The sequence below is a fragment of the Lepisma saccharinum genome, chromosome 12, assembly GCF_977018435.1.
Source record: "Lepisma saccharinum chromosome 12, izLepSacc3.1, whole genome shotgun sequence".
Lineage (NCBI taxonomy): Eukaryota > Metazoa > Arthropoda > Insecta > Zygentoma > Lepismatidae > Lepisma > Lepisma saccharinum.
Window position 1 is genome coordinate 48179347 of NC_139240.1, and position 27849 is coordinate 48207195.

The 27849-nt window shown below is 37.1% G+C and overlaps 1 protein-coding gene across 3 annotated transcripts in view; it reads right to left on the reverse strand.

Moving 5' to 3' along the window:
• Nucleotides 1-17053: 17053 nt before the first annotated feature.
• The window catches only part of LOC145996045 (uncharacterized), a 37350-nt gene continuing 26554 nt past the window's right edge, over nucleotides 17054-27849 (reverse strand). For all 3 annotated transcript variants that reach the window (XM_083132256.1, XM_083132257.1, XM_083132255.1), the window contains exons 3-6: nucleotides 24220-24502; nucleotides 23605-23760; nucleotides 22951-23068; nucleotides 17054-19448 (exon numbers count right to left, since the gene is read on the reverse strand). In XM_083132256.1, the coding sequence (XP_082988382.1) occupies nucleotides 17590-19448; nucleotides 22951-23068; nucleotides 23605-23760; nucleotides 24220-24502 (2416 nt within the window). In that variant the 3' untranslated portion in view covers nucleotides 17054-17589. The remainder of the gene's footprint in view (nucleotides 19449-22950; nucleotides 23069-23604; nucleotides 23761-24219; nucleotides 24503-27849) is intronic.

Sequence of the window (27849 nt, forward strand, 5' to 3'; positions counted from 1 at the left end):
TTTCAAAGATGCATGTTGCAGGTGATACTGTTCTTTCTTGCATTTACAATGACCCCCCCCCCCCTCCACTTCCCTTCCAAAGATAAAAGCATATCCTCACTTGGAACAACAAAAAACAACTAATCCTTCACAGTAACAATGACTACTTCACATGTCACATGGTTTGCACAATGAACCATGCAAGAAACGTTTGTTGTCTGAAGCCAGTTAGAACAACACTCCTAACCACTGAAAGTGCCGCACAAATATTAGGAAATAGAATTCCAGCATTAAAAAAAGGTAACTTAGATCATATATCAAATTTAAATTTTTTAAACATACAATTACATATCAGAAATTACTTTGGAAGCCAGAACTGCATGGATTATAGTTTCATAGAAATCTTGACAAATTACCACCAAAATTGATTAAAGGTACTGTTGATTTGTGTTCCAACTTTGTACAACTGGTGCTAATATATTTGACACATTACAAACGTCACACAAGTGTACACTAATAACATACAGAACGAGTGGGAGCAATGTGTGCAACTGGAGGGTTGATTTGCCAGAATGAAACTTGCTTTGTTCAGTGGCGGCTGCTTAATACATACTACTGTGCTATAGCACGTTACTCAAATTGCTAAAATGAAAAGAAAGAAAAGGACAAATTTCATAGATTTCAGAAGTTCAATAAAACAATGAAGTGAAATACCACCTCGCAACATGCATGAATACACCCCCATCATATCCCTTGGTTCTTAAGGATGAAATAGGGTCTCAGCTCAGGAAGATCGTCGGCTAGTGTGCTATACACATCCACCTCACGGTTAAGTCTTGTCACCTTACTATAAGAAGAAAGTTTTGTGTCAACCTTTTCATCTCTGTCAGAATAACATCTTGTAGTGTCGTTCCATGCTTTATGTAGATTATTAGTGTACATTTGTGTAATATATATTAGCACCAGCTGAAAGAGTTGAAACACGAATTGAAAATATCACTCAGCCTTTAATCTGTCTTAGTGGTAAGTTGTATAGATTGCAACTATTTAAGTATAATCCATGCATTTCTGGCTTCTGAATGTGTTTTAATCTGCTGTGTAAAATGTATGTTTGAATATTTTAACTTGATATTTGATCTAAAGTGACCTTTTTAAATGCTATAAATCTATTCCCTAATGGTTTTGTAGCACTTCAGTGGTTAGGATGAATCAAAACGTGGGGTCTCACTTATTGCACAATTCTCAAACACATTTTTGGTTAATTGCTACTAATCTTCTGACATAAGCACGGATAGCTTTACAAACGTGCATTCCAACTGGCTTCAGATTGAAACCTGAAATTTTTTTGCATGGTTCAGTCAGGTGTCTGGCATATGAAGCAGTCATTGTGAAGGACCAGTTGCATTTTGTTGTGGTGTTGGGGGACCCCTCTCGAAATTTTTAGAAAATCAAAACTTTAAAATGAAAGCAGTACAGAATTTGGGGGGGGGGGGAATGTAGTAAATGCAAACTCCCGTTAAAATTACCTCCAATTACCATTTTATCTTTGAACAGCTTTTAAAACTAAGGTTAAAATTGGTGATTGCAAAATATTTTGTAGTTTATTCCGCCCCTACCTAGAAAGAAGCTATGTGATACCGACTTTTAGAATTCCAGCCCCTCCGAAAATATCCTGGGTACACTAACATAGCCAGAAATTTTTGCAGGGGGTGGGGGGAGTCATGCAAATGATAAAAGTTAAAAGTAGAAAAATAATAACTATTATTACCATGGTTATAAATGTTGTTTTACAATAATAAATATAAACTAACAAAATTAATTTTATTCAAAATAATAGTAATTATTAATTATTATTATTAATATGTAAATGGGGAAACTCGATCCACCAAACGAGTGAATACCAGCACAACTATTTTCCATTATTTCCTTTGCATTTTGTGCAGTTAGTATCTCAAATGCATTTTGATATTAAGTTTTGCACGTCTCGTTCAACAAAACGCTTTAAATGTTAGGGGGATTTTTTTTTTTTCATAAAGTTGGTTGTGTGATCTCTCACATACAACTGTAATTACACGTATTACAATTTTGAAAACTGTGGAACCATTTGTTCTTTGGATGAAACGGTAGAATATAACCTTGTTCCTGTATTTTTCACTCAATGTTTTTGATCCAATGCATTTTTACTTTGATTATTCTGTTCGAACACTAACTAAATAAACATTATTTCTGTTCTTAACAATAAGAGTAACAAACTTTCGGCTTTCTTGTATCTTTAAATGAACGATGTCAATTTCCAGTGGGAGTCCACAGACCCATTCGACCCTTCCCCCCCTTCCGACGCCCATGGCTAGCAGGTACCAAGTGGGTGTGTATTGGGGGAGTAAGGGTCATTGTGAATGTAAGAAAGAATGTCACCTGTAGCATGCATCTTTGAAAAGTTACGGGCCACCGCTGGCTTTGTTGTGTTGTTTTAAACTTGTGCATGTATAGTTACACTGGGCAAACATTCGCTAAACAGAACGCAGATGTGATACATGTGCAGATAGTTAAATACCCATATTGTATAGAATGTCTTACTTTTGGAAGTAAAGTAACAGCAATGCATTACTTTTTTTTTTAATAACTTACCTCAACTCTGGTCATTACCAAGACATGACTCACGTCAGCAGCTTGAATCATAGGAATTGAAACAAAGAGATCTAACTCATCAGAGGAAGAAGCTCGATAGAGGAAATGATGTTTAAATGACAACCAGAGATTGTGCTCCTAGCCATTTCATATGCTAAATTCCCAGATATTAGGTCTATTTCAACAGAAATATTGATTACACGTTAGTTGTTCCCTATTAAAGCACTCCTAAATATTCCAGTTACTCTGGATAGAAGTGAACCCAATAAAGTACAAATATAATTTTATTTTTTCCTGTTATCACGAAACTCACATTAATCTACTGATAAACCCATGAAGTAAATTGTTCTTCATATGATTATTTAACTGTTTGATATCCTTAGACCTAACATATGTATCAGTCACTTATTCTGAACATCATTTTCCCTCATTGTTCTCATACAAGATAGCAAAACTCAAGATATACTACATAGGAATAGCCAAGAAATCTGGATATTAGATATCTGCATATCAAATTATCTCATTGCAGTTTTGACACCAACAGATTAACTAAATTATTTAATCCAATTACCCAGTTGATGATAATGCCAGACAAATAAATATCCAGTTTGTGAAATCAAGATAATAATTATCCAATATCCAGATATTATTTTTCTAGATTTGGCTCTTCCTATACTATACTTATTTCAATAGATGATGAGAGTTATGTTCCATCGTTGGCTCATATTTCATAATAATATAAATGCATAAAAAAATTGTCAGATATAGCACTGATTAGCAAAAGAAGCTGTATTCCTGCTCCCTAATAAAATTAATAGCTTTGATAGTTGGATTTATTTCCATCCACTTGATCATATAAGTACAAATAGCACTATGATATGGGATAGGTCAATTACATGTATAATTTTGAGTACAAAGGAATTAACACATACTTATGCATGGAGTATAAAATAACATAAAAAATAGAAGAAAAATCAAGGTTATGTCTATCAATGAGAAGAAAAATCAAAGGTTATGTCTACTAATGAAAAATATGATCTAAGTACTCCTCTGTGCTATAAAACAAATACTTCATTAGCAAGCTCTTTACTGTCATTTTAAATTTAGTTGGATTATGATTCTTGAATTCCTCTGGCAGTTTGTTATAAAGTTTTACATCTTGAAATCCTAGACCATTATGTGTTTTGGATGTTCGGACAGTAGCAAGATGGAGGGAGTTGTGCATACGAGTGCTGTATTTGTGTATGATCAGATTTTGTTAGAAGATTTCAGAATTTGTATGAATAAAGTACAATGTTTCTAATATGTACAAACATGGAAGAGGTAATATTTGAAATTCATTGAAAATTTGTTTCATTGGACTTGCAAGGGATACATTTTTCATAATTTTTAATATCCGTTTTTGCCAAATAATAATGTTCTGCATTTTGGGTGAACTACTCGAGAAAGAGATACCATATGTAAGTACAGGTTGAATCTATCCAAAATATACTGTCCTTAAATCATTTAAAGATTAAACATTTCTCAGAATTCTCATCATGTAGCAGAGCCTGCTTAACTTTTGAGTTAAAATAGTAATTTGCATGTCCCAAGACAGGTTTGTGTCTATCTATGCTCCTAAGAATTTTATTGCATTCCTTTCTTTGACGACTTTATTGTTAATAATTACATTAAAGTTGTTTTGTTTGTTTTACTGGATTAAAATTTATTCGAACTGTTTTATTAGCATTCAGGGAAAGCTTGTTGTTGTTTAGCCAGGTGTTTAGTTGTGTCGTTGTCAAAAAGGAATTCTTTTGAAGTTGCTCATGTTCGAGGCTTTTTACTATGATATTTGTATCATCTGCAAAAAGTATGGTTTGAGACTCTGATAAAGTTTCTGGAAGATCATTTATGTAAAGTAAAAATAAAACTGGTCCTAGTATTGAATTTTGCAGTACACTGTTGTGAGGAACAATTTGTCGGATTTGATTTTGTTAATATCTACATACTGACATCTTATCTTTTAAAAAAGAAGTGAACTTTTTTTTTTTTTTTTTTTTTTTTTTGCTAAACCCCTGATTCCATAATGGTCCATTTCATCTATTAAAATGTCATGCTGTACCAAATCATGGTAAAATCTAAAAATAATCCATACATAGGGCTCGAAAAATCCTGGTAGCCAGATCGTCATGGCGACTAAAAATTCAAGCCTGGCGACTATGATCTTTTTCTGTAATTTTGCCGTTTTTTTAAGTTTGCATGTACGAAATTTTGAAGACTCTAAGTTCAAATTGCAGTACAGCCTAAGTTAGCAAATGTTTGTTTCTATCAACGTTGTGAACATTCAATAGAATCGGTAACAATTTCTTACTCTTTGTCCCCCAACCCCCCATTTCCCGTTTTACTCACATGATTTAGCGATGTTTTGAATACGGTGATGCTCAGCTTATTATAGATTTATTGATTTGCTTTATTTTACTTCACTTTTTGTGCCACTTTTGGCTAATTTGCGAAAATGGGGATGAGTTATATATGATATGATGAAATTGATGAATGAACACTCACAAACATCCATGCCCAGCCCGGGATTCGAACCCGGGTCCCCTGCCATCGTAGCCTGATGTGCTCCGCCACCGGGAATGGCTCAGCTTCTTATACTGGTATGCACAATTGCTAGTAGGTGGTTTCCTGGCACCTGATTTTCAGAGCTGGCGCCTAGCTCTAAAGAAGATTTTTTGAGCACTGTTCATACACATGCATTTCTTTGTCTGTCGATTTTAGTATGATATTTGTAAATTCGAAAATAGCTTCTGATATTGATTTACTTTTTTGGTATCCAAATTGATGTTTCAATAAAATTTTGTATTTTTCTAAGAAAGTTACTAATCTATTTAGCATAATTCTCTCTATTACTTTAGAGAAAACTGACAAAAGAGAGATTGACCTATAGTTTGAGCATTCCTCTTTGTCGCCTTTCTTGATTAGTGGTCTCACTTTTGCTATTTTGTACTTACTAGGAAAAATACCTGATTCTAAAGATGTGTTGCAAATACTTACTAGTGGTTGTAAAATACTATTCGCACATTTTTTGAGTAGAGAACTTGAAAATTCACCTGGCCCTGATGAATACTTACTTTCTAGATTTATAATTACTTTCTCGACTTCTCCCTCAGTTACAGGGGTGAGAAACATAGTGTTTGTGTTTCGGGGACTGCTTAAATATGTTCTTAATGTAGGTGTAGGGATTACTGCATTTTTATTTACAGTATTGGGAATGTTCACAAAATATGTATTAAAAATTTGTGCTACATCAAGGGAATTGCTTATTTTCTCTCCATCGGACATTATTTCTAGTTTTTTATTCACATTCTTTTTTTTCTTACCGGTTTCATCATTAACAATTTCCCACAGTTTCTTTGATTTATTTGCAGATTTGCTTATTGTATCTGCAATGGCTAATTTCTTCACATTGTTTATTACCTTCCTGAGGATATTTACATATGTTTTGTAGTGGTCTTTAAGTATGGGATTCTTGTTTTCTGGACTTCTTTATATAATTTTCTTTTTGTTTCACAGGATTTTTTTGATCCCTTTAGTTATCCTAGAAGTTGAGTTAGTTTGATTAAGGGGTTGTTTGTATGTCTTGTATGGAAATGCTACTTCAAAATGATATCTTTGCAAATAGGCTTTCTTTTGTATTTAAATTTTCCTCCATGAGCACATCAGTACAGTTTTCTTTCTTTAAGGAATATACAAAGTTTCCTATATTTTCCTTGGTGAATTTTCTTTTTTCTACAGTAGTGATATGTTTTGCACTTTTTTGTTTTATATTCTCTGGTATATGGAAACTTATGGAAACTGCTTCATGATCGGACAAGGCTAAAGGTAAAATATTTGTGGAGTGTTCAAAAAAATCTTGATTAACTATTACTTGATCAATACATGATTTACTTGCTGCAGTTATCCTTGTTGGTGAATTTATTGTTGCAATCAAGTTATGGGAAGTTAGAATTGTTTTTAGTTCATTTTTTCTTTACTGTGTTTATATGTTTATATCAGCTGTCACTATAATGGGTCGTTTTTTATGTAATAAAATGGACATTGTTTCTAATTTTTCAAAAAATGTGCCTAAATGTCCATCTGGTGTTCGGTATAAGCAAACTACTGTTACTTCATTGCGTTGTAATTTTAAATTCACTACTGTGTGTTCAAAATTGAATTTTTCATTTAAATAATCAGTTTTTGTTTGCTTCTAATTAGTATGGCAGCACCACCTCGTTTGTAGTGTTTACAGCAATATGCACCGGGTAAAATAAAATTTGGAATTTGTGTGGAAGAAACCTCTTATTTTTGCATCCAATGTTCAGTGGCACAAATTATATGTGGGACTTTTTTGAGGGATCCAAGAATCACATCCAGCTCATGGACCTTGTTCCTTAATGACTGAAAATTTTGACTCATTAACCTAAAAATATTTTTGTTTTCCGAGATAGGAAGTTGTTCATTTTTGTTTATATTGACTGTATGTACATCTACACTGGCATTCAGATTTTGTAAACTGTTTTTTTTTGTCTCCAGAAGCTATTTGGGGACTGTTTGCTTTTACAATAAAAAATCAGTGCTTCGATTGCGCGAGATGATTTTTTTCTGTCAGAGTGTCTAACTCTGTCAGTACACAAATCATTAGAAGCCACTTCACTACCTTTTCCATCGCTCAGCACTTCACTATTTTCCCCATCTTTCACCACTTCACTACCTTTTTCCATCATTCAATACTTCACTACCGTTTTCACTTGAGGATGTTGCACTTGAGTCAGTTACTTCCTTTTCTGGTTCGTTCCTTGTTACTTCTTTTCTTATATCTTGTGTGATCTTGATGGTGGAGGTTGGTGGCTTCTCCTTGGAATTATTTGGAAGTTGTGCCGGTAGAGGTATGGAATGCCCATTTTTATGGAGATTTACTGTATTGTTTATCAGCAGATATAGTTTTTCACATGTTTTTGCCTTTGACATTTAGGTGTTGGCCATGATTTGTGTGGCCAACTCTTTCAACTTCATTCACATCCAAGAGCTGAACTAAGGGGAAAGATTTGCAGACTTTGGCAACTTTTGAGTTTGCAGTGTCTACTTCAAAGTTAACACATGATGATGGGATTAGGTCGTATCTTTTGGGGATAGTGCAGACAATTACATTTGTATGTTGTACTGTGTCAAGGTATTTTTTTAGTGTTTGTATTGCCGTTTTGGTTTGGTTTTTTACAACATCCTTTGACCCCCCATTATAATTATGTAGTCTTCTATGCCAAAATCCTTTCACTTGGATGCTAATGAACTTAACACTTCCCTCATTAGGGCCCCTGGTTTCGTGAATCCAGATTCTTGATACTTATTCTCAATAGAGTTTTCTGCTAGCCTTCCTGCCAGCTATCCCCTACAATCAAACATTTACCCTTGTACTTTTGGTTTTCATGTGCTTTGTTTCCTTTATCAGTCTTTCGTGGACGGTTATATCTTATGTTACTGTTATCCTTTATGCTGGATTTACTGTGTTGTGTCTTTTGTTCACCGCATCAAATTTTTCCCTTCCATTCTTTTCCAAATATAATTTTGTCGCGCTTTTAGGTATGGCAGTTATGGTGTTGACTTCTGCAATAACTAGCACATTAAATACGTTTCTATGCACAAACTTGTTCTGTACGCTGTGAGCATCCTCTTCTTCTCTGGTGGATTTGCAAATTATGTTGCGTTTAATAACTTTTGTCCATATTTTGGGGTGTTTCGCATCCTCTAGTTCCTCTATTTCTCTTTTCTTCTTTCTAGTTTGTCCATTTGAAGTAATTGTATAATTCTATAATTCTGCCATTTTACTTTGTCACATTCAGGACAGGCAGACATATTTTTTTTTACTTATCTATTACATCATATATGATGTATAGATAATTCTCTACAAAACTGACATGGTTCTATCTACAATTTTGCTACACGTTTTACTTGTCCATTAATTTTAGCAGAAGGTTTCTTTTGTTGAGTGTGTGCAGAAATATTCCAGCAAAGTAGTAATTGTTCTATATCTAATAACTACTTCTATTTACATTGTTTATAATTATGCCATAGTCTAAAATTACATAACATAACATTGAGGCAAATGTTTACATACAATATATGTATTTTCAATGAAGAAATGTAACTTTTGCCATGTGTGTGGTACAAATTACTTTGAAATGTGCAGAATACAGAGGTCTTGCTCTTTGTAGATAAATGTACATATTTCTGTATCTTAGAATTAAGAATAACCCCAGAACGCACAACTAGAAAATATTATATGTAATCTATGCTTCAAAGTTGAATCCACTTCTTAAAACTAGCCATTGCATATAATGAAATCATCTCTCAGTTTTCATATTTCAATTTTATCTTATTTTTATTCTCTCATGCAGGAAAGTCTAATATTAATCACAAAATTTATACCAGTCAAATGTGGTTAGTGTAATCTGTAATCTTATGTATAAGCTTAAATGTAATTGTACAAATAATATTTTGAAGAAAACAGCTCTTGTTTTCCTTTTGCTACGAATTCTAAAAAATTGTGGAAGCAGAAACATTCGCTCCATCTTTTGTCAGTTTTTACAGGTGTCCCAAGTTGATAGGTTCTGTTAGCAAGGTTTATCTAGGATTGTGTGTGTGTTGGGAGGAGGGGATGTTGATAAGTATATGCATATAATAGTAGATTTAGTGCAAAATTTACCATAAATTAGGCCTTTGTGAAATATTTTGTAATGCATAAATAAATCACTCCCTGTTCGAAAGTCAAGTAATGGAATGTGTTCTATCAGCAGACACCAAACAGTTTAAAGGAACAACTGGAATATGGTGAAAACCAGGACTCGACTGACCCACCAGTACACCTGGTCAATTCTCACACATTTGATGCCTTTTTATGTCTCATATTAACAATTGAACACACATGTAGCAGCGATGTACATACCCATGTAATAACGGATCAATGTTTAAGTAAGGATGATCATGATTTGTGAGTTTGCAAATAATTTATGCTAGGGATGGCCACAAAATCCAGATAACTGATATCCGTATTTCAAATTATCTGATATCTGTTCGTTTCAGATGCAATTGATAATCTACGCAATAACCAGAATTTTATTTCAGGGTGAGGCGGGGGGGAGTTCATCCCTTAATAACAAACATGCTGAAGAATTTTGGGGGGCTTCAGCCCCCTGAGCGCCTCTCCTGTCTACATGGGATAATCCAAATATCTGGAATAATTCGGATATCAGGATAGTACATATTTGATGAAGGATTTGTAGATAATCTGTACAGTGAAATACAAACATGATGAATAAAATAATATGTGAATAGCCAATAACACATAAAAAGGATAAAACTGTCTGGATAATGCACACATTCGGATACATGGACATTTTGGATAATCCAAATATCTGGATAATTTAGATGTCTGAATAGTCTGGATATCCAGTATCCAAATAATTCAGATATCAGAATATCCAATATCTAGATATTTGAAATCCTGATAGAAAATTATGCAATATCCAGATAAAATTTTATCCAAATTTGACTATCCCTAGTTCATGTACAACTGGAGAATTTAAATATAGTTTGCACTGATTGCAACAGCTACAGGAGGTACCCCCACTAGTGTAGTGGCTTATGCTTATTTGCAACTGAATGACCTCTGCTGAAGACTCATTAAACAGTGGTTTATATCCCACTTTAAACTGTACGCCCAGTCTCAATTAGCCTATGTGAACACAAAGTGGACTTCAAAAAACAAATCACTATGGATAGGGCATTACAGTCTATCCCAGAAACCTGTGGTGCAACACCGACCATAATGGTAGAGACGGTGAGAAAGTGAGTGAGTGGAGCAAAGTAGTGCATGCTGCTGCAAACGGCTGGTAGCTGCAGTCTCATTTACTCCTCCATGTAACTCCTTTTCTTCTTGGGAGTTCATTGGTCCAACCCTCTCAAGTCACTATTTCATTCGCTTGTTAGACCACATCCTCCAGGGACAAGAGTATAGAAACAATTGGGATATTTCTAAAATCTCCATTTTGCCCTTAATATTTAAGTTAAATTTAACTACAAATCAAGAATTGGATTATGCTATTGGAATTCGTTGGAATAGTTGAGATTTTATAAAAGTTAGGAACCAGTCAGGTTTAATTGTTAAGTGTTTGCATGTCTTTCGTGGTTGGTGATTGCAAGGTGATGCAGCTTAGTTATGTGTTAGTATTTAGTATTGTAGCATTTTTAAAAATTCCAGTTGGTGGAGAGGGATTCCATATAAATTATACATAAATAAGTAGGGATGGCCCAATATGAAATTTTGGCCAATACCGATAAAGTACTAATATAAAATTTACTGATACCAACAACCATTATTCTATCGATCTGATATAAAATTTCAAGTGGTTCATTGACCTCCTTAATAAATGTATGTTAACAGACGAAACAAGCTTTTGCAATGCAAAATACACTGCACATTTAGACATTTACTTTAAAAAGAAAGTACCAAATGTAGAGTACATGTTGAAAATCCATAAAAACTATAACAAAATGGCACAATATTGAACTAAATTATAATATATTTATAGATATATATCAGATTGGTAAAATTATCGGTAATTTTACAGATACACTGATATGCCTACGTATAAATTTTCAGCGAAAAATGCAGGCTCGACCGGGACTCGAACCCGGGTCTCTGGCATACCCAGGTCTCTGGCATTGCTCTAACCACTGAGCTACCGAGCCTGATTTTTCGCTATCGCTGTTTTACCTGCGTGGAAACGTCTCTGCCAGTGCTACCGCAACGGGATCTGTTGCCTTTGAAACACAGGAGACTTTGACATTGCCTGGTTCCTCCCAGCATAGAGATGTTAATTATTGTAGATTAGGCACACACAGGAGATGTACTGCATAGAAATTTTCAGCAAAAAATGCAGGCTCGACCAGGACTCAAACCCAGGTCTCTGGCATTGCTCTAACCACTGAGCTACTGAGCCGGCCTGGCCTCACCTGATTTTTGCTCGGTAGCTCAGTGGTTAGAGAAATGACATGGTATGCCAGAGACCCAGGTTCGAGTCCTGGTTAAACCTGCATTTTTCGCTGAAAATTTCTACGTAGTACATCTCCTGTGTGTGCCTAATCTACAACTGATATGCCTATATTTACTGATACTGATAGAGTACTGATTAATCTGTCCCATCCCTGTAAATAAGTGTCAAAAATTAGATACCAGTGGGGGTTAATTTCCTTTCATCCCACTATTCAATCACCAACCTGAAAAACACTAATAAGTGGGTGTTTACCTGAGCCTGTTTCCTGCTATCAAAATATTTGTTCAAGGCATGCTCTCTACAAATGTGTACATCAAATCCCAAAATAAAAGATGAAAGGCACTAATTTCTCCCATTCATAAAATAGTTCTTTACAAAACAGTCATAATGTATAAATACTGTATGTGATCAGAAGTATCCGGACACCCACCTGAAAATAAAGTACAAGTTTGGGCAACCCTCCATCGGGAACACTGGCAGTCAATACAGTGTTGGCCCACCCTTAGCCTTGATGACAGCGTTCACTCTCACAGGCATACTTGCAATCAGGTGCCGGAAGGTTTCCCAGGCCATTCCTCGCAGAGCGCCAAAATGAGAAGAGGTATTGATGTGGATCGGTGTGGTCTAGCACAAAGTCGGCATTCCAAAACATCCCAGAGATGTTCTATGGATTTCAAATCAGGACTCTGTGCAGGCCAGTCTATTAGTGGGACGTTCTTGTCGTCAAACCACTCCCCACAAGCTCACAGTATGGACGGGTACTCGGTCATTTTGAAAGACACAATGGTCATCCCTGAACTGGTCTTCGATGGTAGGCAGCATGAAAGCTGTTAAAATGTCAACGTAAGCTTGTGCCCTGACATTGCCATGTAAAGCAACAAGGGGGCCAAGCCCCCTCCAGGAGAAACATGACCACACTGTAACCCCGCCACCTCCGAATTTCACTGTCGGCACTATACAGGCTGGTAGATGTCGTTCACCAGGCATTTGCCTCAATCACTCCGTACCATCGGATCGCCACATTGTGTATTGTGATTCATCACTCCACACAATGGTTTTCCACTGTTCTATGGTCCAGTTTCAATGCTCCTTGTGCCACACGAGGCGGCGTTTGGCATTTGTCTGTGTGATGTTTGACTTATGGGCAGCTGCTCCGCTATGGAAACCAAGTTGCCGCACCTTGCGCCACACAGTGCTTGGAGTAGATCCTGATGCAGTTCGGAATTCCTGTGTGATGGTGGCGATGGATGATTGACGATAATGCTGTACGATCCTCTTCAACACTCGATGGTCTCTGGAGGTCAACATGGGAGGTTGGCCTGCATGCTTTTGGGTTGTACACATACCTTCACTATAACATTGGAAACAGTGGACAAAGGGTTGTTTAGGAGGTTGGAAATCTCACACACAGACTTCCTACACAAGTGGCACCCAACCAACTGACCACGTTGAAAGTCTGTGAATTCCTCAGACCATCCCATACTGCTGTCTCACACTGTCTGCAGACTATTGAGTTCGCTGACTATGTGTTCCACACGGTAGATGGCAGTACTGTGTCGCCCTCTATGATAAACACACGTTTCGCGGTGTGTCCGGATACTTTTGATCACATAGAGTATGTAGATCTAGTTTAATGGTACATTGTGGTAGCATATTTATTTGAAAGCGATTTTCGAGGTTCTTGGAGCAGTCACTTCATAAGCATTTCTTTCGTGCCATAGTGATTCTCTTGCAATTTTGTACTGTACTCCTTCTTGAATATCTTGTATAGAGCATTGTTTCTCAACCTACGGGGCATGACCTACTGCTGGGTCCTGAGAGGGTGTTTGGTGGGTCATGAAGTCGGGCTCTAAAATTGATTAACTGTGTCTTAAAAACCTATTTCATTTAAATTACTAAGATATATTGTAAACTCTACATTTCTGTTATTCACGCTCTACCATTGCTTTTTACCGGCATCTCTCAATTTCAGCGTGTGTATTGAGTTAGATGTTAGAGTAGAGTAAACTTTAAATTACATATTAACTTTTCTACAGAGTGTCCCACTCGTAAGGGGGCCCCGGAGAAAGTGTTATAAAAATCTTAATAAAAGAGGATATGAAACCAAATTTGTACATGACATAACTTTATGGTTGAGAAATGATGGTACATTACAAGAAGTGCTGAAAGTGACCTCTCCCCACCTGTATACACAGTTCAACATGGCGCTGCATGTTCGTGAATGTTCTCACATAACTCGTCACTGAAAGGCCAGGGATATTGCAGTACACGTGGTACAGTGATGAAGCGTGGTTTCACTTGTCAGGATACGTGAACTCACAAAACACACGTTTATGGAGTAGTGACAACCAGCATGCAATCGTTGAGGAACCCCTTCATTCACAGAAGGTGGGCGTGTTCTGTGCATTATCACAGCGGCGCATCATCGGGCCAATTTTTTTTGACACTACTGTCAACAGTGATGAGTACCAGGTATTGTTTCATGACTTTGTGAACCAGTTGGATGACAAGGAACTGACACTTGGCTGGTACCAGCAAGATGGGGCAACATGCCACACGTCTGACGCGAGTATGGCTGCGGTGGAATCATTTTTCCTTGGCCAAGTGATTTCAAAAGGATTATGGCCCCCAAGGCCACTGGACCTGACCCCACCTGACTTTTTTCTGTGGGGTTAACTTAAAGGTAGTGTGTACAAGAACAAACCACGCACCATCGACAAATTATGTGAGAACATCCGCCGTGAAATGCAGGCAGTCGCGCCGAATACTCTGGCAGCAAAATTCACGAACTTGCAGCACCGTGTTGAACTGTGTATACAGATGGGGGAGGTCACTTCCAGCACTTCTTGTAATGTACCTTCATTTCTCAACCATAAAGGTATGTCATATACAAATTTGGTTTCATTTCCTCTTTTATTAAGATTTTTATAACACTTTTTCCGAGGCCCCTTACGAGTGGGACACCTGTTAGAATGAAGTATTTGTAATTTGTTTAAGCAAGCGTAAAAGAGGGCTTCTTTAAGTACTCGATGTTAGCAAGAATATGATGATAATATGTGTGCACACTCCTACTAGTAATACTGCTAGCACACATGCTTATGGGTCACATGAAGTGTAATATCCTTCAAGGTTGGTCTCGGACTGAGGCATTGAAACGTACTTTATCTTTCTTTTTACTGATAGTAGACTACGAAAATTGATTTTAAATTTAAATCTGCATAAAACTGCTCACAGGTCAGCTTGAGTCCTTACTCTCACGCATTGTGGTACTATTGTACTCAAGCCCAGCTGCAGGATATTTATTTACAGGCACGAGCAAAGCAGGCATTTTTAGCTCTCAAACAGTGCCTGAATGTGAAATTTAGACTTTGTGTGTCAATTTCATTTTAAATATATTTGATTTACATCTCCATATGGACTGTTTTAACCAGTGTTTGAATTGAAGTGCCTTCCCCCCCCCCTACTTTTTTATCTCAGGTTCTACATTTGTATTTTCATTCCCAACCAGGAAAAAAATCCCCCCCTTATGTGTTCTATTATAACCGTATTTGGGAAGTCATAACAGCCATTCACTGCTTGAGTCATGAAGATGAGCTTGCTGTTCATGATAATGTGAACGAAGTACACAGTATTGCACCTTGAATCTTTTATGAATGCACATTATTGTACTGTTCAGTCAGAGCAGAAATATCTAAGAGATCTGGCCACAGTGCTCAAACAGTGGAAACAACAATTCTGAAGATTAACAAAATATTTAAAATTCATTTGGTAGCATCTTGTTATCAAGCTGTTGATTGATTGATTTAATTTATTTTGCTTTTCTGCCACTTTTGGCTTCTTGTGAAGATTAGGATAAGTGATTTTATGATGAAATTGATGAAGTACTCAAAGTACACCCATGCCCAAGCTGGGATTCGAACTCAGGACCATTATCACTATAGCTAACCACTCTGCCAGGAGTGTTGTGCCAGTATTGAAGAATTATTCAAGTCTTGAACTCAGCGCAGTGCACCCTGGACTGCATTTTGCAGGCTAACGAGGTTCTGGCATCTGAACTCTCGGCCAGTATACTCCTCCATGTTGTGTGCTGTCCTTGTGTGTTTGTTATTGTTCTTTCATTTATTCCATCCTATCATCACTCATCCCCCTTTGCGATTAGCCAAAGTGGCAGAAAAGCGAGGCAAAATAAAACAAATCATTCATTCATAGGAATTGTTGAAACTTGTGCGAAACAGGTTTTATTCTTGGAATTGCAACCCATCTGCTTTTGCTTCAGGCCATCCTTTTGCAGTGTTGTTCCTGGATTTTTTTTTTTTTTTGATTCTGCAAAACAGCCAGACTCCGGAGAAGTATGAGCTGGCATTGGTGATTAAATTCCAACCAATATATCAATATCAGATCAGCCATAATATACACTAGTTAATAATACTGAACTTACAATTGTAATAGAAAATTTTAAAATCATCAACTCAAGGATAAATTACACCATCTCCAACTCCAAAACTTAAAATATTCTATTTACACTACTTTAGCTTTTCTTTTTTTTCTTGATAATATTCTTGTTCATGTACCAGTAAAACCATGAAATGCAAGGTCTTCCAGTTGGTAGGGTATCTGACTGTCATGTAGGAGACATAGGTTTAATTCCCTATGTAGATGTTTTCATGTGGGAATTTTCAAGCAATGTCCCTGCATGAAGAAGCTCTGGAATTCACTCAGCCTCTAATAAATGGATGCATGAGAGGAAAGGTGGCTAAAGCTCATCCGATCAAAGAAGAAATCCAAACATTTCGTCTCCAGTTTTCAAGTACAAAAAGCAGTGTTGCCACACGACTGATTTTTGTTCAGTCGTAAATGACATCATCTGCTGTCAACATGCTCCCTTCGCTCGCGAGGCAGAAAATCGGAGACTCATTCGTTTGCTACCCTGCAGCAACTGTTAGACTTTGCCATGCCTTGTCCTTGTGGGGTACCATTGCCATCTGTTTGCTTTCAAGCATAAGTTTGGCAAAGCAGAATACTCAAGAATTCCCCTCCCCCTCCTCCATGGCGACTGGGCCAAGCTCATTGGTTCAAGGGTTCATGTAATCCTCCCTGCCTTTCAACGCAGAAAACAAAAATAGAATTTGAAGTTGGTTCTTTGAGCAATTGGGCTTTAGAGTGTAGTGCTGATGTCATCACCTCCACAAATGACTGAGATGTGAATGTTTTGGATCCCACCTTAATATCCCCTCATATGTCTCCACGACATGTTGCATCATATTGGGGGTAGTTTTACCTTCTAACCTTATTAGTAAAGCTATGATTATAACTTATTTTTAACTTATTAATTAGTGAAAGTTATCGATGTGGAAGAAAATACAATTGAGATATATATGTAACAATTCATATTTACTTCAAGATATTATGCACTGTATAAAATGTAAAAATTTAACACCATTTAGTCATCTTTACAAAAACAAATTTCATGAGTCAATTTTTGAGAATATCATTGTCAGGTACAAAAGCTTGTTTCAAATTTGAAACATTAACTAGGTGGGTGAGCTTTTTTTTTAAAAACATAATTTCTTTTGAAAATGACATTACTCCAAGCATTATGGTGTCAAATATAAGAGTAATAACAACTAATATAACACAAATATTTACAGTTATGAATAACATCAGTCAAAATAGAGAAATAATATCACATTTCTTAATGAATCTTATGTCAGTGTTTCTCAATATATTACTATGATATGCAAGACAGGCAATGAGAAAATGAGACAGTAACAAAAAAAGAACACAACTTTACAAGAATAGATGATTATGAAATATGAGTATTATGTATTGTGAGTTATACATATACATTATGATGTGAGTGGAAGGTGGTGATGAATAGGCAGGATGATGTTTGTCGTTTGATTCTTCATCAAACTGCTTTGTTTACAACGTCTTCTGATGAAAGCACAACTGTCCTGACAATGGCTTTCAAGCCTTTGTTGGATGAGAACAGGGTTGGGGTTCGTGGTATACTTCTTTTCCTCTTGAAGGTGTCAAGGCTATCGTCATCTTCCTCGAAGCTCATTTGAGAATGGATGCAGTCAAGAGAGAGCATACAGGGGGAACTGCTCAGACGTGGTGATCTGGACAGCTTCGGAGAGCGTTTGTTCATCTGCTTCTCAACCCATCGTAGCATTGTGAGTACCGCATCTGGACCGGCCAGTCTGAAGTTAGCCGCTGTGCGAACCGTGGGGGTAGGATCTACACGGAACGTGCACGCAATCCCTTGCAAGGCCTGCATGGCATCCTCGTTGCCGGCGTAGATGATGCGCACTCTCTCCGACCAATCCACACCATACATTGTCCTTAGGATATAAATAGAAGCACGACCCTGGTCCCACTTCACTGGAGGTTTCGCCTCGATAGCCTTATGGGCCTTGTGAGGTTCGAAGCCTGCCTTTTTGAATATTTCACTTGCACGTTTCACTATGTTCTCTCTGAGGTGGAGAGGAGTTTCGCGATAGTGGAATGTGAGCAGAAGGCCTTTGTTTTCGATCCACGCTCCGTCATGACACACCTCGTCTTGAAGAGACCGGATGAGTTCCCTCAGTTTTTCTTCATACTCCTGCGGCACAGGGTGAACAAATTTGGTTCCATCGGGATGAAGAATTTCCAAACCGTGACTGCCAGCATATGCTACATTCTCAAGTCCAACCATTTTGCTCAAATTTTCAAGGCTACGGCCGGATATAATGGCGATGTTAACATCTGGCATATTGGAGAGACGTTCCAAGATCTTCTTTGTCTCGTCTGGCATGATTGCAAGATCAGGATGTGATGCCATGTGAGCCAGTGTACCATCATAGTCCAGAATGAGACTGAGTTTGCAGTGCTCGTCGATGTGGTTGTTCAAATAGTGATCAAAATCTTCCAACCGCAAGGGCATGGTATGCTCCAAAGGATCATACTCATCACCACTGATTGCACCCATTGCTGACAAAAAGGAGTGTAGCCAGTAATTCACATCCATGATCTGTTCACGGTGTCGCAGTTGGGTCATACGGAGTTCGCGTTCATCCAATGGCATCTGGAGGGCTCTATGAATGGTTTCGGCCACTTCATCAATCTCGTAAGGGTTGACTAGCAAAGCTTCATGCATCATACCACCTGCTCCTGCAAATGGCGACAAGATAAGAACTCCAGGCTCCCTTATCTGACACGCAACGTACTCCTTAGCAACCAGATTCATTCCATCACGAAGGGGGGTCACTAATGCCACTGCGGAGTCACGATAGAAAGCCGCCAGTTGCTCCTGACTGACACACCCGTAGATGTATCGAATGGGCGACCAGTTGGGCTTTGAAAATCGGCCATTTATGCGTCCAATGAGCTGGTCCAGTTCTTCTTTGAGCATCCTGTACTCTTGGACATCTGTTCTGGATGGGACTGATATCTGAAGGAATGTAACGTTCTCAATGTACTCAGGGTGTTTCTCCAGAAGTCTCTCAAAAGATTTTACCCTATGTACTAAACCTTTGGTGTAATCAAGCCTATCCACACCTAAGATGATTTTCTCCTTCTCGTCCTTGATAACTTTTGGTGCAGTTTCAGCAAGATTAACAAACCTTTCGTAGGGGATCCCAATGGGCAAGGCTTTGATGTGGACCGTCCTTCCTGCAAGCTCTACGAGCATGAGATTCCTGTCCACTCTACAACCAAGACGTCTTTGGCAACAGTCAATGAAGTTGAGGCAGTAGTCTTCAATGTGGAAACCAACCATATCACATGCTGTAAATATATAAGAAAATATGCCCTCAGAACATATAATGTAAAAAAAATATATCAAACAAGATGAATTTTACATCACAGAATGGAGCACTAATATTATAAACAGTACATCAATTTACCCAGCATTGCATCAAGCACTGTATCTTAAACAGTAATACAGTCATAACAGTATTATAGGATATGATTCAGATTTCATCATTTAGAAAAGGCTTTATAATATCAAAAAATATTCCACAAGTGCAAATATGTAATGGAACATACAGAGAAGGAATATTATTATCAGAAATTTTGAGAAAGAAACCCAAAATTCTGATTGATGTACAGTGGGATGCACAAGAATTGCTTGTCAAATTGTCCATGGCTATTTCCATATTTTTTTCTGTTGCATCCTACATGTTTTTAAGGAATAGGTTTTTACACACATGCATGGACGTCCGCAGGATTTTTTCCAGGGAGGGGCAAGGAAGGTATTTTTTTCCAGGGGGGGGGGCAAACAAGTCACATTTTCCCCCAAAAGAGTATAGTACCCTAAAAAACATTGCTTAAATTTTAATTTATGGTGTTAATGCAATAATTAACACATATTATTTTGGCTAAAATGAAATTATATGTGTGAAATACATAATTTTTGGTTGACTTTTATTTTCCAGGGGAGGGCCATGCCCCCCCCCCTTCCGGACGCCCATGCACACATGCTGCAGAGGGTGTCAGCAGCCGTTTGCCTTCTTGCTTCAAGTCTTGATCCCCTCATTGGTCAAAACAAAGTGCTTGAACAAGATGATGGACAATTTGCTTGGTAATATTTTATGCATTGCGCTGTACAGTATAAGATGGAAGGGAACGACTGCACCATTCTAGACAATGCTGAATAAAAGATGATCATGAACTTTCATATCCTTTGTGAACTACAGTATTTGATTTTCCTTGTTTCATGTACTATACCTGCCGCAAAATTAGTTTGGTATTGACGCTTGGGAAGCACGTGTTGAAATCGGGTCTACGGCACTGCGGGAGGGTGGGTTGCTGGCATGCGAGCCAATCAAAATCTTCCCAGTGCTTCACCCAAGCCCTGGTTACCTAGCAACAGAAAACGTTTATCCCGGTGTTGCCGCTTATCGGGCGATTCTTCCGGCGATCAGATTTCATGTTGTTGGGAGAGGACGTGTTGTTTGTTTGTTGCGTTGCTGTGATATTTTAACCGGTCCGTTGTTTAGTGTTTATTGAATTTAGAGTATTCTTTGTTGTATCTAGCGTGTTGTTTTAGTTGTTATTTTTTGTACATAATTTTCTGTGTTCTTGAGTGTGTCGTGAGCTTGTGTGAAGAATGTCAAGCACAGGAGGCAATACTCGAGATGACAATGTACCAAAGAGGCCATGCACTAAAAGAAAAAGGAATTCTTCTCAAAGGACAAACGCGGGAGATGGTTTGTTCTGAGCGCAAATAATTTGAGCAAGAGAAAAACAATGGGGCTCCAATCATTTCTGTAAATAAAGTTCTGGACAGGACTGTTGCTGATTTCGGCGTGTCTAAGAACACTATTGTTACCATAGGGAAAGAAAAATATAATGTGGTAGAAATAAATAAATAAATAAATGCGAGGCTTCAAAATTGGAAACCCCAGGAAAGAAGAGGAATATCAATAAACGCGTGACAAATTTAGATACCTTTCAGCAAGATGCTATTCGTCGCCATATTTACTCTTATTATAATAATATATTATATAATTATAGAAGGAAAGATTATTCCACTGTTGGGAAACTGCGAGTTTCGTTGAAATATTCGGCATTTTTTCAAGGTTGGGAAACATCTTTAAGGACAGTCATAAAATATCTGGGATTCTCATACAAAAAAAAATAATAATGGACGCAAAATAAAGTAAAGTATGTAGGCATATGGGGATGTGGAGGTAAAGCTCCACACATTCTCGACCTTGACCTAGGCCATATTATGGAGGTGATGTGGTTCACCAACCGCCTTTACCGCAGGTTTGCCCCAGGTACTCACTTGGGCTGAGTCGACCCCGGAGCCACTCGGGATATTTGAAAAAGTTCCACAAACCACCGCGGGTCTCACACGTGAAGGTCAGACGCCCCACCAACTCAGTTGCGGTATAATTGAAAGATGGGCAGACTTTAACGGGGACTTCGGAAAGAAATGATTATTGAAAGTGTATATACAGAATGGATTGAAAAGGTAACCTGTAAACAAGGCTCGTTTCGTTAATTCGTTCATGTTGTAAGGGAGATGGAAATGAAGAGAGAAAACAATAACACATTCATCATTGTTGTCATCATTGTTATCCCGTTTTCCTCGAAAAACAATAACACATTTCATCATTGTTCCTTTTCATAACACGTTTTCCTCGACACAGCGTCAGACGGCTGCACTGCGTACCGTAGCGTACCGCACGATATGGCAACACCGTGACGCGTGTTCCTTCAGCTCTCAATACCAAACTAATTTTGCGGCAGGTATACCTTACGATTGCACTTCATTTGGATATCAAAAAAATATATTTATGCAGTTTTGTTGCTCTTTTCCAGTTACATTGAAGAATGTAATATGTATTATTGTTGTTATTTTTTTGGTAAAAGTAAAAAACTATAAGAAAAGTACAATAATGTCATTTGCCTATGTAATAATATGAAAATTAATGTAACCTGCATTTTTTAAATTAGAATGAATGGAATGCAAATAAAAACATATACTCTGATAATAAATAAATATTTTTTGTATTAAAATAAAATAGTTGGAATTACAATCAATACATGTAAAAATCGTTTTAATTTTTTCACATCTACAAGTTTAAAAAAAAAGCATTTAGGGGTTGTACAGACAATTTAGTGGTACGAAATTACCATATTAGGCCCATGGAACATGTGCAGGGGTGGGATCTGTGGATAAATCATTGTTATCTTTATTTAAATATAATTTACGATGAGGGCAAGTTACTTTTTAGAAATTACCAACTAAAAGCCTGAGATAACAATATACGAAAGTGTTCTGTATAACAAAATCATGCAATAAATCTCGATTTGTAAAGTGGCTTTTAGATGCGACAAAAAGTCGCCTAAACAATAAGAGCCATTTGTAATTTTGTAAAAGCCTAATACTGATCTTAATGTGACATCAGTGCTTCAGCTGCAAATTCCTAGCTGGGGGATGCTTGGTTGAGTTTCAGCACATGTAGGGGGTTACTTGTATGGATTGTAAGTGTAAACAATGCAGTAGGTGGGAGGATGATTGTCCAAATTATCCTAGCTGGGGGGGATGCTTTATGAACATTTTCTTAACTAAAGGATAGCATCCCTGTGCCTTACTTGGAACACCAAGTGACACGGTGGTGTACCTTAATTTGCAAAGCACATAGAGCACATCAATATTACTTAATGTTTATTATTATTATTATTATTAAAATTTTCCTAATATTGGTATGAAAGATAGAAAAAATGAGGAATAATATGGTTAAAAATAACTTTTTTAAATAATGCTGAAACTTACCAAGCATGCTTTGAAGTATCTCATCATCCCATGGGAATAGCCTCATGATATCCCATGCAGGGAATGGAATGTGTAAGAAAAATCCAAGCCTGAACCTCAGATTTTCTTCTTCTGCCACCTGGTAATAAAAATAAAACAATTAAAATAAAATATAATCAAAATATATTAATACAGAAATATTTCAACCTCAAATAAACTGCTGTAATAATGTAAAATACTATTTAAAATGTTTAAAATAAAATTCAAGAAATAGTATGACTGTTCATGGAGGGTGAAAGGTATACACAACTTTTTGAAGAAATTATTTGTTGCTTTTTCCACTGACATGCTTGCAATTAACTTTTTTTGCAAAAATAAAATATGTTTTTTTGTTCCTATTTTACTCATAATTATTTTAATACTTGTATATATTTTTTTTTGTTATATTTACAATACTTATTCAAATTGACATTTCTTAGTATTTTGTTTTCTCTCTAGTTATGCATATGGTAATTGAATACATATTTTTTCTCAAAACAGGTACCATGAAATTTCATGATGCTTCTATAATTCTCTCAGTGTGTTAAAATACATGCCAGGAAATGCTACTGAAAACGTTATTGAAGGAAAGACTAAAGGTGTGTACTATTTACATATAATGTAAAGTAGACATACCTGTCGTATTGTAGTGGCACATGTCATTAATTGGTAGTCATGCACCCAAACAATGGGCACAGTGTCAAATTTTCCTTGTGAGTCCAATTCTTTCACCACCTTTCGTAGGGCAACCAATGTGGCATTAGCAAATTCCTCATTTACTTCACAATAAGCCTGCAAAAAGGAAAACAATGCAATTCAATACATAGAAAAGATGTAATTAATTAAAACAATGTAATTATTTTCAATCTGCAGCTGTCTTGTACTTGACGGGATTTTCAATAGTTGTTTAAAGTTACATTAATACATTAACATGAAAATGTTTTTGGGTGTAATCTAAAACAACCTAATGAATAGCCTATGTTACTGATCAACTCTGTCTAATTTAGTCCAAAATAACATTTTTATATTTCACAAAATTAAGACAAAACATGGAGTTATATCATGTTTCTCATGATCTTATTGAAATATCTGTGTTATAGGGCTGCTAATACTTCTAAATTTGATGTTGTGGAATGTAATAGCTGGCTGGCAATTAGTGAAGAATATGGTCCCAAAATTAATAGTTTTTAGACCATGCTAAACTGTATGAAGCAGGACTTTTTTCAAGAATTACAAACTGCATCAACTCACCTCCCATGTTTCGGCTTTGAAAAGTGCCCTATCTGGCATGGAGTGGAAGAGAGGCCAAAATGTCCCATTGCAGCATCCATTGTAGTAAGCGTCGAACTTCTCCTTGACTACATGGACAGGAACCACTTGTCTCGACTTCAGTCCTGCAGTTGGTGCATTATCCTCTGGGTCAGACTCTGGGATCGGCTCGGAAGGGTCAATATTGTGAAGACCAGACCAGCCAACCCACAAGCCATTGCATTCTATAACCACGGGTGCAACGGCGGTCACCAAACCACCAGCACTGAAAGATCAAGAACGTACTTCTTAAACTATTTTCGGTTGTTAAACACTTAATGCTAACGTATGAAAATTGCTGACATTAAGAAAGCATGAGTTTACATCCATCATTTACACAAGTGTACACGTAACCACCTTATTGGTCAAATATATTGAGTTATGGTCTCATGAGCATTTCTCCGAAAGTCTTGGGTTCAAAAAGCAATTGTTTTTCGTCTTGTTTGCTGGTAGTGGATGATAAAGAGGCGTACATGATTTTTTGTAGAATTTAATAGTAGAAATAACAACAACAATTATTATTATGATAGTTAAAATTGTTATTCTGGTAAAATTACTCTAAACCACTAAAATCTAACCAATTTTATACCAAATTTAGTATTAATATTATATCTTCAATGTGACTCAATGTAGAAGATGACTGAATATCTGTCACAACTCTATTCAATTATTTGTTTACGTCATACAGTTAGTGCACTTATATGCATAGTTATTCTTTGTTGTTATTAAGTTTTACACAGCTAGTTCAGGAAAAAGTTTTAAAAGTTAGGGGAAATTGTAGTCATGAAATTTGTTGTGTTACCTCTCATGTAATTTTTGGAATTTTTAAAACCATGGAACAATTCTTTAGATTAAATGGTATAATATGAAAAACATATTTTACCCTCAATGTTATCGATCTGGCACATTTTATACTTTTTTATTGTTTGAATACTAACTAATTGAACCTTAACAATAAAAAACAAGCTTTCTGCATTTTTGTAACTTAAAAATTAAAATACGGAGAAATTAGTACTCACTTTTATCCGCGAAGCTGTTTTTTCTTCTTTTTCGATTAATTTCAGTGGCCACTGCCACCATCCTCGTTGGAACGAGGTTGGTGGCAGTGGCCACTGAAATTAATCGAAAAAGAAGAAAAAACAGCTTCGCGGATAAAAGTGAGTACTAATTTCTCCGTATTTATATACTACCGCGTCTCTCTTTTCCCAATCATGAATAAAAATTAAAGATGCAAATTTCAAGGAGGGGTCGACGTACCGGTTCGACTCCCAGCATCCTTGACTGGATCTACCCCTGTCCTACCTTTGATACATACAGTCATGTTCCTTAGGGATGAAGGGGAGGGTGTTAGTTACTCAAGTCATGTGTAAAGAAATAAAAATATCAAGCAAAATTATGTAGTCATCATACTTCCCCCATTAAAAGAAAAAACACTGCCACGCCTAGTATAGAGGAGGATTTCCTTTCTCAGTGTAGACAATGGCTTTTATTTTGCATTATCTTCTGAACCATGGACTTATCCAACAAAGGAGTTCCAATACTTTTAACCTTATACTCGTTATCAAAAGCGTGAAGGAAGTGTGCCAGATAGTTGTAGAGGCGATGAGTGGTTCAAAGTCAACATAAGGCATGAGATTTGTCCCTCATGAACTCAAGTGTCTCACCGATTACGTACCTTATCACCTTTTCAAAGGTTAAGGTAGTTTCATGTGTTATCTTAATGACCCATTTCCATGAGGATTTCTCCTTGACTGAGAGCCATGTGTAGTCACATGTTTCCAAGGACAACTTACTCCGGCTCATTTCATTCAAATTGTCATACAACCTCTTAATAAAAATACAAAAGCTGAATTTTATTATGGCTAGTATCAGTGCCGTACCCAGTGAGGGATAGTGTTCCTCTGTGGCGGGGTACTTATTGTAATGCCCTTTCATGCCAGTGATCCTGACGGTGCTGGCAACAGAAAGAGAGGAGGGGTGCAGGGAGATGAACACCCCTGGTCAGAAATCTGACCCCCCCACCCACAATACTAGATAAATAAATGCTCTTGTACAAATATGCATATATATAGATATATTAAATGTTATTGCTCGCCCAGAATATGTCCCACATCCTCACTCAGTTTATCTGGTGCCATCATGGACGTCCGCAGTTCTTTTTCCAGGGAGGGGAAAGCTAAGGTATTTCCCCCATAATATCGTTACCTCCACAAAAAAAAAAACACTCCTTCAGTTTGAAGTCATCTTGTTCCTTCAACGCCATTACAAACTGTGACTGTATATGTGAAAAATATGTAGGTTTTAAGTTGATTTTCATCTTCCAGGGGACGTGCCCCCTTGCTCCCTCCTTCCGAACGTCCACTGGTGTTATTACTGGATCCTAGATTTTCGAAGGGGAATTTATCTTATGTTTTTTTTGGTAGTCCTATATTTCGACATCTTTTCCAGTATTTGGTATAATATCGGAACAAATCCCCAGTAACCCCCCCCCACCCCACCTTTGGGCACCACACCTTCTGCCATTGTGATTATCATCCTTTTATCAGTTCATGATTCATCCTCACTGTAGTCATTAACCTAAGATGTAGAAAAAAGGACACAAAAAACAAAATAACATATAATAACGCCTTCTTGATGGTCTATGTACGACGTCGATAGCGAAGCCGAAGGTTTCGGGTTTAACTTCAGGCATGGGCACTGGTGTCCTTTGTTGTCCACAGGATTTTTCCAGGGAGGGACAAAGAAGGTATTTTTTTCCAGGGGGGGGGGGGGCAAACAAGTCACATTTTCCCCCAAAAGAGTGTAGTTCCCTAAAAAAAATTGCTTAAATTTGAATTTATGGTGTTAATGCAATAATTAACACACATTATTGTGGCTAAAATGAAATTATATGTGTGAAATACATCATTTTTGGTTGACTTTCATTTTCCAGGGGGCCACGCCCCCCTCCTTCCGGACGCCTGTTAGTACCCTTTCATCAATTTTATCAAGTATCATTCATTCTCGAATTCGGTATTAACCTAGAGAGCCGGAAAACCCACGTAAAATAAGTAAATTACAGTAAGTGCTAAAAATAGACCATAGAGAATGGATGTACGACCTTTTTTGTGTACCCAATCTTGTCTTTCCTTGCTTTGTAGGAACCCTATCCATAAAGAAAACCTGTGATTCTTATTTTTGTACTGACCACAGAAGTTGCATAGTTGAATGGTTGTCAGACATGGTTTTGAAGCCCAAGATAAGAAACAGGCCTTCCAAAGAACGTGGTGAAAGGTAAGCATTCTTACATTTCCTAAGAACTTGTTTTAATTTCATAAGGTGTGTGTAAACATGTGGCATATTCGTAAACAGCTAATTATGCACACGAAACGTGTTCTAACGCTTCCTAGTTTTCGTTGGAAAATGCGCTGTCAGGTAAATGTTTTGTTTTCTTGTTTGCACGGAAGTCTACTAATTTCCGTATTTTATAACATCGTGGAACGTTCAACCCATTTACTCCATAAAGAAGTATGTACAGAAGCGAAACAGTCCGGTAAAATGTCATCGTACAAACGGACGTAATAACACAAATAC